At 43.5% G+C, this 12,575-nt stretch overlaps 1 protein-coding gene across 1 annotated transcript in view; it reads left to right on the top strand.

Moving 5' to 3' along the window:
* LOC311064725 (ATP-binding cassette sub-family C member 4-like) overlaps positions 1-12,575 on the top strand; it is a gene marked incomplete at its 5' end in the record, with an annotated part of 39,609 nt that overhangs the window by 19,200 nt on the left and 7,834 nt on the right. Inside the window, 6 exons of the mRNA XM_084084652.1 lie at positions 2,080-2,230; positions 2,900-3,019; positions 3,333-3,443; positions 3,568-3,668; positions 5,517-5,708; positions 8,172-8,327. Coding sequence (XP_083940778.1) covers positions 2,080-2,230; positions 2,900-3,019; positions 3,333-3,443; positions 3,568-3,668; positions 5,517-5,708; positions 8,172-8,327 — 831 coding nt within the window. The remainder of the gene's footprint in view (positions 1-2,079; positions 2,231-2,899; positions 3,020-3,332; positions 3,444-3,567; positions 3,669-5,516; positions 5,709-8,171; positions 8,328-12,575) is intronic.

Genomic DNA, 12,575 nt, shown 5'->3' with positions numbered 1-12,575 from the left:
TTGGAACGCGGCAGTGTGCCCAGTTAGCCTGAATGACTGAATCACATGCGTGCAAAGGGCTTTCTTTTCTCGCTAAAGAGCAATTAGAGGTAATACTTTATTTAAACTGTTTGTATACAAAAGCTTTTATCCACTTTTATGTGCAGTCGGCTGTGACTTGGGGAGTTGTCTGTTCCTGTGTGGTGATGTGGATATGAGCCGAGGGGTGGTGTTGGGTGAGTCGTGGGGATGAACGGGAACGGGAGCAAGGGAGGGGGGGGGGGGGGGGGGGTTGGCTGGATCGCTACTTATCGGACTCATCTGTGTGTAGTGTGGGTGGGGGGCTTGGTGTTCTCTGATACTGACATGATAAGCGGCAGACCAGGCAAATGGATCACATCAAACGGGAGGCCTTGGCGGCAGTCGGCCCTGGGGACCAGGAGGAGGCAACACTCCTATCTAATGGTTCCCGTTCCTTCCCCCTTCCCCTTAGATGACCCCTCAGTGTCAGTTCACTCTGGCCTGACCCTGCCATCCTCTACTCCCAATGGATGATTGGGACGGAGCTGGAAATAAAATTACCCGAGCTACTGTAAATACAGTACCGTAAGTCGACGTACTGTACATACGCACATCAAGCGAAAGAAGATTGAAAGGAACCCGGGGTAAAATTAACGAGGAGGAAAGTAAATGCATGTTAGGTTAATATCTGAACCCGACTGGGCGAGATTGGATAACATGTAAGAGTAATAGTCTGCGTGCCGCCATCTCACTCTGCCCGGTAGCCTTCCATCAAGGCTAAGATTGAAACTTATGTACTGTGAAATTCTTGGGATCAGTTGTGCTCAGTAGTTTCCACTCACTGCTTGATTGTGTTGGCTCTACTGCGGAGATGGTTAGACTAGTAATACCCTCTTATCTGAACCTTAAATGGAATTGAGTGGCTTTTCATCATAAAACTACATTGAAAGTGATCATGCTTAAATGTGCGCTTAAGCGACTGATAACATCCATAATTAAGGTGCTAAATTAAATTTTCATCTCTGTGGGCTGGTCTGAGACCAGTGAAGGTAGCAGTATGATCCTAATCTCGCATCTCTTAGGAGTCATCTCTTAGGTTGTCTCTAATTTCAGGGTGTGAGGTTTCAATTTGATCACCTGTCAATCGAATATGAAATGTGCAACACTGTATACCTTTTAGATTGAAGTACTCCCACACAGATTTATCATATCAGTTAAGCACTTTTAAAAAGTTCAATTAAATTGTTTTCCGATATTGCTGCATCTGCACGACTACTTGGTTATTCTCCCGATTAAATAAGTGTATTCTTTTAAACTATACCACAACAGAAATACAACTGTCATAGTTTTCTTTCTTTTTTTAGATTGAACACTGCAGCGTATTCACACAACAACATACACAACATCACAAATAATGAGTGATACTTTTATTTTCTTCCACTTACTGGTCAGGTTGCAATTTTTAACAATGTTTTGGTGTCGTCCGACTCATTGCCCTCGCTCCCGTTAAGGCATCAGATTTCATGTGGCCAGTGGTCTAGATGTGTCAGGTAGCCATTAACAAGAGTGACGAGTCATTGTGTTGTTGAGGTCTGTGCGGTTTGGGGTGTGCTGTATCAGACCTCCACAGTGTGGTTCCCAGAGCCCTCTGCCAGTCACTGTGACCGTGCCTGGCCACTCTGCCAGGGAGGCTTATTAGGCCAGAGGTGTTGAAGGGAATGCCCACGAGAGCAACAGGGATACGAGCCGCAGTGGCCAAGTGGTAAGTTCTCACCTGCTACTAAGTGAGAATTAGCACGGTGCCCTCTTTCCTTTCACGCAGCAAGTCACACAACCTCTGTCCCACAGCCTTACTCAGCCCCTCTGTATAGCAGCGAGGAACCCACACAATAACAACTGGCAGAGTTTCTCACATCCAGACTCAGGAAATGGTACTCAGTGCAGTGCCCCGGCGGTAGCCCACATTGCAGCAGCGGGGATTTTGACTCAGCTGTTTGTTGGGTTTCTGCTGGTTACGCGCACGCACGCACACACACACACGCACACCTCCCTCATTCTTGTGTCGCCTGTGTGTTCCAGGTGTTCCTCCAGATTCTGGGGGTAATAGCCGTAGCGATCGCTGTCATCCCCTGGATCCTAATCCCTGTGGTCCCTTTGCTCGTCGCCTTCCTGTTCTTGCGACGCTACTTCCTGCAGACCTCCAGAGACGTCAAGCGCTTGGAGTCCACTAGTAGGTGTTTTTTTTTGCTGCTAGGGACATGCCCATTTGTGGTGGCGAGATAAAGGCTGAGCACGGGAATGCTAATAGACCATTGAAGAAAGCCTCAGTCATTAGCATAAAGGCTAAAGGTGGTGGTGGCCCATGACTTGCCCACACACAGTTTCCTGAAGGGCTGGGAGTTCATGACATCACATACAATGGGGGAAAATGCCCAAGTGGGTCTAGTTCATCCTCCTTATTCTGGGCGGAGAGCCCAAATGCACAGGGGAGGACAGGTTCCATCATCTTCAAGAACAAAAGTTCTATTAAACGGCTCCCAGAAAACATTGAGGCTTTGTTTTTGCCTTTGTAAACCTACCAAATCCAAACAAAAGACCTCTCAATGGCAACTCTTCCTTTTTGTAGAAAATGTTTTTGGTATTAGGGGCATTTTCAATGTTTGTATAATAATGTTATCATAAAAACGTGTGTGTGTTTCACCAAAACAGCCTTTGTTGGGCTAATATTCTAAGAAAGGAGACAAATGAAAAAACCTTACTTATTTATGCTCTTTTTGAGAAATGTAATGAAACAAGAATCCAGATATACTAAATGAATGACTAATTTTGCCAATGCTTATTTGTTCATGTATTATTCTTCACACAGTGATACTGTAACTCTGTTCTATATGTCGTATAGCACGGAGTCCTGTATTCTCCCACCTTTCCTCCTCACTCCAAGGCCTGTGGACCATCCGTGCCTTCAAAGCTCAACAAAGGTTCCAAGAAATGTTTGATGCATGCCAAGATCTCCACACAGGTTAAAAGACATTATGCTTAAGTTTAAGGGCTCACAGATTTAAGCCTCATTTATGATTAGTTGCGGGCAAGTGTGATACTCAAAATAGCTCAGAACATATTCTGGTGAGCTTGTAAATCAGCTATTTTGTGTGACACCCGTGTGCAACTTGCACGACACCTGCATGCAACAAGTATAACTCAGGCTTAAGGCTCTTGAATTTCTCCATTCACAGAAACACTGCCTTGGTTTTACCCTTAATAATGACATCAGTGTCTGGTCTGTAAACAGTCTCAGTGAAACATAAGCTGTGTGCTTGCTTTGTTTGTGACAGAGGCCTGGTTCTTATTTTTGACCACCTCGCGTTGGTTTGCTGTTCGTCTTGATGGGATCTGCTCAGTGTTTGTCACCATCACTGTGTTTGGCTGCCTTTACCTCAGAGATGGTACTGTGTGATGAAAAATGTACTCTTTTTGTTTGTATTGACCTTTGGCAATGAAGTTTTGAAGTTTGAAAATCAACACATAAATGTGTGATTTTGACGGTTCCTCTCTTTTCCGATGTCCCAGACATGGAGTCAGGGTCTGTCGGCCTTGCTTTGTCCTATGCAGTAACCCTCATGGGCATGTTCCAGTGGGGGGTCCGACAGAGTGCCGAGGTGGAAAACATGGTAAGAACAAACACTTATAGTTATGACAAACGTATACTCCGTTGCATGATGGTGTTGCACACTCTCAATGTATTGTAATGCTTTGTGAGGTGCAACACCGTCATATGACAAAGTATAAATCTGATTTTAGACTGCCATGGATTTGATTGGACAATCAGTTTAACATTATCGCTGCTGTCGGGCAGAAACCAGCTAACTCCATTTTTCCACTTTTGCATTTTTGTCTCCGCCAGGCCGAAAGGCATGGCGAGAGAGTATGTTTTGCACCCTCTCCGTCCGTCCGTCCGTCTGTCTGTCTGTGTGTCTGTCCGTCCGTCTGTGACCAGCTAAACTCCGGCACTGTTGGCTTGATCGCAGCCAAACTGTGCACACACACTCCCTGGATGCCAATTCAGAACCTCTGCCCCACATCTTTCACATGGGCCTGTTATAGCGCCACCAGGAGGCCGATTTGTGCAAAACAATTTTTTTGACAGTACTCCTACAGATTTTGTCCAAAAATCCCGCAAATCAGTACGCAGTATCTCTATAGTCATTAAACGAAACGGGTCTTTCATATTTTTCAGATTCCATCCTGATTGGCTAAAAATGGCTTCCAAAGTTTGCAGGCGTGCTCCGTTTTGAACACCTCCTCAAATCATGAACACAGCATGCAATTTCCGTGAAATTTTGCACGCACATTCCCACTAGGCCGAGGAAGAAATGCCACTTGAAATGTTTTAAATCAGCCTCATGGGGGCGCTATAACAGGCCGATTCGTGTTTTTATCTAGAACTGCACCGAACTGTGTAAAACTTTGTATGTGCACTCTCTAAAGGCGAAGGAAATATATTTTTTTCACATCTACCTCTTATAGCGCCACCAGGAGGCCGACTTCTGTAAAACACATTTTTGGATATTAAGCCTTCAGATTTTATCAAAATTTCATGCAAATCGATATACATCATCTCTATAGTCACGTGATCAAGACAGATCTGTTTGATTTTTCATATTCCATCCTGATTGGCTGAGATTGACATCTAAAGTTTGCAGGAGTGGTCCGTTTTGAACAAAATGCCGCAAATCATGAACGCAGCGCCCGATGGCGGTGAAACTTTTTACGCACATTCACACTACGTTGAGGAACAAATGCCATCCTTTCAACATTGCCCTATTATAGCGCCACCAGGAGACCGACAACACTTTTCTTTTTCATATTACTCCTACAAATCGGTACAGTCAAGTGATCAAGATGGTTCGGTCTGATTTTTCATATTCCATCCTGATTGGCGAATTCCAAACATTGCTGGCCCACAACAACCTACATGACCTGGCGGAGACCTGTGCTCCGAGGAGCACTTTTTCTAGTTTTCAATAAATCAGTGCTATTGATTGAACACCCTTTACGTCTGTGTGTTGATAAAAAAAATATTGAACCAATGAAAAGTATTAAAAAGCGCTTCTGACAAAACCAGGTAACTCCATTGGATCCTCAAACTTTCTGCTAAACCAGCTAAGTCCACCAAAGGGGGGTGGAGTTAGCTGGTTTTGCTGACTCCAGGCTCCACCTCCTTTTGACCTCCAACCTCATTGTGAGCTTGGAGGTCCATTCAGCTGTTCTTATCAATGATGAACAAAACCTCCAAACTCCACTTTTGTTTTTGTCATTTCCTGAAAATTGAACATTTTGGAGTTAGCTGGTTTCTAGCAGAGATATACATTTAAATGTTATACATTTGATAAATGTTCACCAAAGAATAATGTAGTACGGTGTAATTATTCATGGCACACTTTTGTCTTGCTTGATTTATTTATTAATATATTAATAAGTGTGGTGAATTAATTAAAGAGAGTCCTCAATTTCTGCAGATGACCTCAGTAGAGAGAGTGGTTGAGTACACAGAGTTGGAGAGTGAAGCACCCTGGGAAACAGACAAACAGCCTCCCAGTGACTGGCCCAAGAACGGCTCCATCACCTTTGACCAAGTGGACTTCTCTTACAGTGCCAACGGGCCTCTGGTCCTCAAGAAGCTGAACGCTGTCTTCAGATCCAGAGAGAAGGTTTCTATCCATATTCAACTATCTATGGTCGCTGGTTGCGTGCCATCCAGTGACTTACATTGATATGCAGTTGGTTTGTGTAGGGGGTATGTGCTGCTCTTTTCTTAGGTGTCATTATTTTTCAAATCAATTATTGAGGGGACAACATATTGTGCCGACGAATCTCGGTGACTATACCATTTGTGATTCATGGAATACATATCATGTAATTAAGACTGTTCAAGTGGATCCATTTGTTCCAATTTGCATTCTGAGTTACCTGGTGGTGACAACTGTTTATTCACTATAAGAGAGAGAGAGAGAGGGAGTAGACAGGGATGAGGAGAAGGGAGAGGGGAGTAAAAAATAGCAGCCAGAGAGAGGCAGGAAGAGGGAGATGGTTGAGGATGATTGAAATTGTGTTTAATGCAGGGGGTGTATTTTGCATGGCCACGGTTGGCCAGGGCGGCTGATTTCACAATGGATGGGTTGATAAGTGGAGAGGCCCCGGCTCTGACAGCCCATGGGAGGGATCTTCACCGCATGCCGTGGGGCTGAAAGGCTTTGTGCATCCTGACAGTCCCCCTGAGACCCTTTCACAAGGAAACCTGCACCTACCACTTACAAGATTGTTCTTGCTCCATTCCTCACCGCAAACACATTCATAATAATTATACAAAAAGAAAACACACACACGGCACAATACCACATAGCCTACACCTAAGCCCGCAGAGAAACTGCTTGGTACAGACATAAGGATATTTAATACCAAGATGAAAGATGCAGTTGCTGCTCTGACATTTCAGTATAGATAAACAGTGATTGTACAATGTGTTTCACAGATTATAAGTTTAGACACCTCTTTGTAGTCTTTGTCTGAATTGAGAGAGCAATGTCATATTCCATCAGCCCTTCCCATTTCTCATCTTTTCACCAGTGTCGGTGAAAGTAAAAGAAAATGTGGCTGATCTATGCGTGAACAATGTTGATAGCACAAGAATTCTGCATATGTTATGATAGTATCAAATTCTGTGTTGTAAAGCTTAGTGGTTTGCTGTTCTTTTTAATGTCACTGGAGTTCATTGACTGTCTCGTTAACTACTGATATGACAAGAGAGAGAGCATCTCCTCTCTGACGAAGACCATGCAAAATAGAGCGAGTCAGAGGCAGAATCTCAGGATAGAATTTGGAGACATTAGAATTGACATGAAATGTCCAAGTTTTGCAATTAAGTTGTCTTTTTATTTGTATATCTGTGTATATAAAATTATAGATTCCTCACACATTTCTTAGTTACATAAGCATTGTTGCAATCAGTACCACTATGAAGCAGTTTGTTTATTTCTTCTTCTTTTAGAGTAGCCAACAATTTTTTTTACCCCTTTTCTCCCCAATTTAGTCGTCGTATGGCAATTGATTCTCCTCCCCACACACATTTCTGTGTTGTCACTGCTGTCGTATCCTACTGACTCACCTGCCGGTGAGGAGCCCCCACCAGGAGGATGTAGCGCCTTCGTCCTACTCCTCCCGCCCAACACTCCCCGCTGACAGGTGCCCCCACAGCCCGTAGGAGTACATGCAATGACCAATATCACCCTCCCCGCCCAGGCTTCCCTCCATCGAACACGGGCCAACTGCGTTTGCATAGACGCCCGACAAAGCCGGATGCACCACGGTGGATTCGAACCCACAAGCTCTGTGGTGGTGGTAGTTCATTTATTTGTATTGATGAAACTAAGAAAGCGCCCAAAGTAAGTGACTAGCGAAAGGGGCTACGGTTGTGCTTGAAAGTAGATTGGGATCAATTCGCTTTCCAGGTGCAGTTCCGGTCTAGAACGGATATGGAAACGGCTTTCGGGTTTGCATGCATGCGTGTGTGGAAATGAACGGATATAGCAAATAAAATCTTTTAAAACACGTTGGAAGGACCTTGAATTATTATTTTGTTGTCATAGGACCTTTTTAAAGGTTTATTTTCTGTGATGTGATCCAGTCATGCATGTTTTGTAGTTTTCATCATGGAGCCTTTGCACAACATGTGGTAAATATAGTTGGAACAGAGAATTTCAATGTCTCGGGTGCATGAATTTGTTGAAATGTGCTACCTTCGTGGCAACCCATTTAGGACTAAGACAGGTAGCAGGATGCACACTGTATCAGGCAAAACAGGGAAAACACAAGGAACAGACCTTGAAGTGATAAAATTCAAGAAACGGGATAGAGTTATTGATAAATTAGTGGTAAACAAAATCAGAGCAAGGATGGAAAAGGCTGTGGTTGTAAAGTAGCCACAAAATATGGCATGTGCAAGTGTGATATTTTGTATGAAATGAAACAATAGAACCATAATATTGGAGCATTGGCAGAGCCAATGCTCCAATATTGTGTAATGTCCAATATTGTGTCATACTGTAGATGCTGGAATTGCAGGAAAATATCATTAAAACACATGAATGATCTCTCTCTCATCTCTCTTAATATAGGTTGGCATTGTGGGACGTACTGGTGCCGGTAAAAGTTCGCTCATCTCTGCCCTATTTCGGCTGGCAGAGCCTGAAGGCAGAATTGCAGTGGATGGTGTTCTGACTTCGGAGATTGGTCTTCACACCCTGCGCCAGAAAATGTCCATCATCCCACAGGTATCCTCTTTGAGCTGACACATATATACTGCAGTCCCAGCTGCTCTGTCTTAGCATGTGAAACTGTATACAGTAACCAAAGGCTAGAGCCGGATGCGATGAGCTTAAAAAGCAAAAAAAAATCGGTGTTATCAGAGATGTCTAGGTAGTTAAGCACTCACTTTTAGCCTGCATTGTGTGTAATGGCGTGCCATACTGCGTATAATGTACTGTAGCATGCAGTACTATTTGTCTTTCCACAAACTTCCAAATTTTAATTCTGAGGGTGTAAAAATGGTCCCAGAAACGCTCATTTCTACACTCAGTGTAGAAACAACCTGTGTGAAATTAAAACTCAGGATTTTAGATCTTACAGTAAATCCTTCTTCTTGAAGTATCAACAGTATATCTCTGCCATTCCCCCAGTCAAGTTTCATAGTCACTGTCAGATCAACACTATGCAACAGTAACCTCCACGCCTCAGCCTGCTATTTTATATGCCTTTTTTTTCTTTAAAAAAAGAAAAAAAACAAAAACGGGTGAGGAGAATTACAGTCGTCACTCAGGGGATTTCTGAAAGTGAGACAAACAGATGCCTTGAGACAGTTTAACTTTATTTCCGCTTGTTGAAAGTGATACGGCATTAAGAAAATGCCAGCCTGCGGGTGAGTGTCAGCGGAGAGGAGGGAGGGGAGAATACTCCCACGGCCTGTACTGCGAAGAGAGCAGCTCCCCATCCCTGACAGAGGATTAGCCCTCTACCCCCCAAACATGGGAAAGCTGCTTAGGAGAAACCCCCCCCACCCCCAACTCCACCCCATCCTCAGTGATATAGTCTCCCCTGTACACCGTCACTTAGCCAAAGTCTTAAACATTTTGTAGAGTGCAGCCAAAAATGAAAAAAGGTTTATTAATGCTTTTTCTGTGGCTTTGATAGGTTTGTGGCTTTTGGCTTTCGATAAAGTTTTACCTCCTGTTCCAAACTAGTTTTGAGATGGTTGTGATGCATGCTTCATGTGATGTTTACTGTTTGTTTCTCTGCCATGGGGAGAGAGTTACACAAAGTGGCAGGTTGGGGTTGTAGGGGTTATTATTATAACTTTGAACACTCGAGCAGCCGCGCCACATAACCAAGCGGTACTGTATTAAGATGATATGGGGTATTACCAGTATTACTAAGAGCAGATTCTCCCTTTTTTCTGTCTCCATTTTTCAAAGCTTCCCTGTATGAAAAGAGGTTTCTACAAATATACATTTGGAAACCTTTTTATTCTCTTGCCTTATCTCAGAGTTAAAGTGATATTCAGTCAGCCTTGGAAATGGAAAATATCTTTATACAAAATGCTTGTTGCCGCACCTTGTGATGTGGAATCGTCAGATTCTGATATGTATTCCATACATTGCCAGTGAGGAGTTTCATTATTTGCCCTCCTACCCACAGATTTGATTATGATAAACTTTTATTAGCATGTGACATTAAAAAGGATCCATTTCAGATTCTATTGAATTCTCAGGAATGACTTCTTAGTATTAAAAGAGAGAGAGAGAGAAAAAGAATTCTGTGGCAAACAGGGGGATTCGAATTGTTGGAGCACATAATCGGCCTATGGAAAGCTGTGCTTGAAAGCAGTTTTTCCAACCTAACACTGAATCCTCAATTAAAGTGTGTCACTAGTTTGAATTGGGACTTCAGCTGGCTTAATGACAAGGCAGTCTTCTGGTGACAGAGGGAAAAGCTCATTGGAAGTAAGGAGGTGGAACATTTTCTAAGGCAAAAGAAATCAGGATGAACAACTGAAAGCTTAATTTCTTCTGTTTCCATGGGATTGGTCAGAAATGGTTGTTACTCTAAAGTCTCTGGTCCCATGTGATTATGTGTTGAGATGTGTATTTTTTACTGTGACCACACAGCTAATTTAAGCCACTCAGTCGGTCAGTTGGTCAGCCAGTCTGTCTGTTGGTCCAAAAAGCGCAAACCGGGTGCTGGTTGCAGATGATCACAAATTACATGCTTGTTAACACTACATTGTAGTCACATCATTGGCTCTGTTTCTATGACCTCTATTTCTATGACCTACCAAATTATGACCACGGTACACTGTAAAAGCCTAATTTAACTCTGATGGGAGAATTCACAAAGAATGGATTGTGGCCACTGATACTACCATCAGCCTTTTCTCAATGTCTGATTAACAAAATAATATTATTGCGCTAATAATATCACAGTGCAAACACGGCCATAAAGTTTTTCAGCTGACTGCAATTTACCTGAGTTTTGCGTCTGATTGCAATTATCCATGTGCCAAAGTATAAATGGTGGCTTTGTGCCACACACTATTGGTGATGCCTCTATGACTGCCACAGAGGAGCTTATGGAGCTGGTGCCAAGCAAAAGCACTGACAATGCCAGTGTAGTAATCAAAACGGTAAATTTTATTAGAGCTAATGGACTCATCCGTTTGCAATTTGACACTCTTTTGTCCCCAAAAAATATTTTATACTGCGCTGCCACACAAGTTCTCTGGTTGAGCAGATGGGCTGTGCTTAATCATTTATTTCAATTAGGCTACTTCTGGAAATTGGACTATTCATGAATGATGTTACAGACAGTGCTTGAATTGGGCCAGTTCTCACTTGTACAGAGTACAAGTTCTGCTGACTTTTGCCCACCTGAGCACCCTCGGCATGTCACTATTACTCAGTCAGACATAATCATAAACAAACCTGATACGCCCAAGCATCGGCATGTCACTATGACTCAGACATAACCATAAACAAACCTGATATGCCTATATATAGGCATATATGGAGATCCGGTTGTCCAGAGCCACAGATCCGACCGTTTTGTTCATGCGCATATATTGGACCGACTGACTTCAAACTTGGCAAGTGCCACACAAATGTCTGTACCTGTTTGTCCGTGGGTCTGTGGAGGACGCACCAAATCTCTGTGTATTGGGGGAGTGTAGGCACCGATTTCCCTGATTTGCCAATCCGACCCATCGGCTTCATGGATTGGTAGAGCTTTGCATCACCTTTGTGCTGCTACGCCGATATAAGTGGGCATAAATAAGTGGGCATAAAAGGGTACTGCAAATATGAAGATCCCCATATCTCCATTTAGTCGATCGGTCACATGGTAGTGGGTATCGCACTGGCTACTCTGACAACAGGTTCACCGGGTACTCTGACAACAAGTATAACGGGTATTGCATAAACGGATGGGGCAACTGTATCGTACCCGAATAGGCAACTGCCCCTTCATATAAATAACCTGTTGATTGTAATATCTAACGTTATTAGTACGGTAGCAGTGGGTACCGCACTGGGTACTCTAACAACATGTACAGTGAGTACTCTGACAACAGGTTCAACGGGTATTGCATAACTGGTGGGGCATGCGTTCCCAACTGGCATCGTTCCAGGATTGCTTGGTCCACGAGTAGGCCGGCATCGGTCTAGTTACTTATAATTACATAGCTCCATTTACTGGTGAATCTAGGTACACATGTTGGGAAGCCACATCTTGTATATGCTTCTCACTGCACTTTCAGGACTACCTGCGGCCACCTTGACTGAGGAAACCCTGCACAATTATGGATTTCATTTTAATCCATAATTGTTCCTAGAGTTGAGTCCAAAACCCATCACAGAATACGTGGGGAGCTGACGTCAGTATTATGTTTCAAATATTTTTATTGTGAAGCACAGGTTATAGATGTACATTTAGCATCATATTGATGACATCTGGGATCTCCACATATGGGCATAGAAGAGACAGACAGACAGACAGACAGACAGACAGACAGACAGACAGACAGACAGAGATATCCAGATATCCAGACAGACAGATACAGACATTTTAGTATTTTCGGTTCTGGACAACCGCCGGTCCGACTTCTCACTCAGCACAACTGCCATGACGATACGCATGCCAAGTTTGAAGAAGATGGTCTTCGAGTTATGCGCCACACACACACACACACACACACACACACACACACACACACACACACACACACACACACACACACACACACACACACACACACACACACACACACACACACTGCCTTTTATCACTGATAAATTATAAATGAAGATGCTAATTTAACTCTAACTGTGTCTGTCAGTCTTGTAGTTCACGTATCTCGAGAACCGTCCAAACGACCGACTTCAAACTCTGCGTGCGCGTTGCCAACAACCCGAGGGACTGCCGTGCCTGGCCTCCAGTCGGTCAGAGAAGCGGCTGTCCAGCAAAGACATGAG

The sequence above is a fragment of the Gymnoscopelus microlampas genome (assembly GCF_963454915.1).
Source record: "Gymnoscopelus microlampas genome assembly, chromosome: 17".
In the NCBI taxonomy this organism is placed as follows: Eukaryota; Metazoa; Chordata; class Actinopteri; order Myctophiformes; family Myctophidae; genus Gymnoscopelus; species Gymnoscopelus microlampas.
Note: the sequence above shows the minus strand (reverse complement) of the source record. Positions and strands in the feature narration are given on the sequence as shown.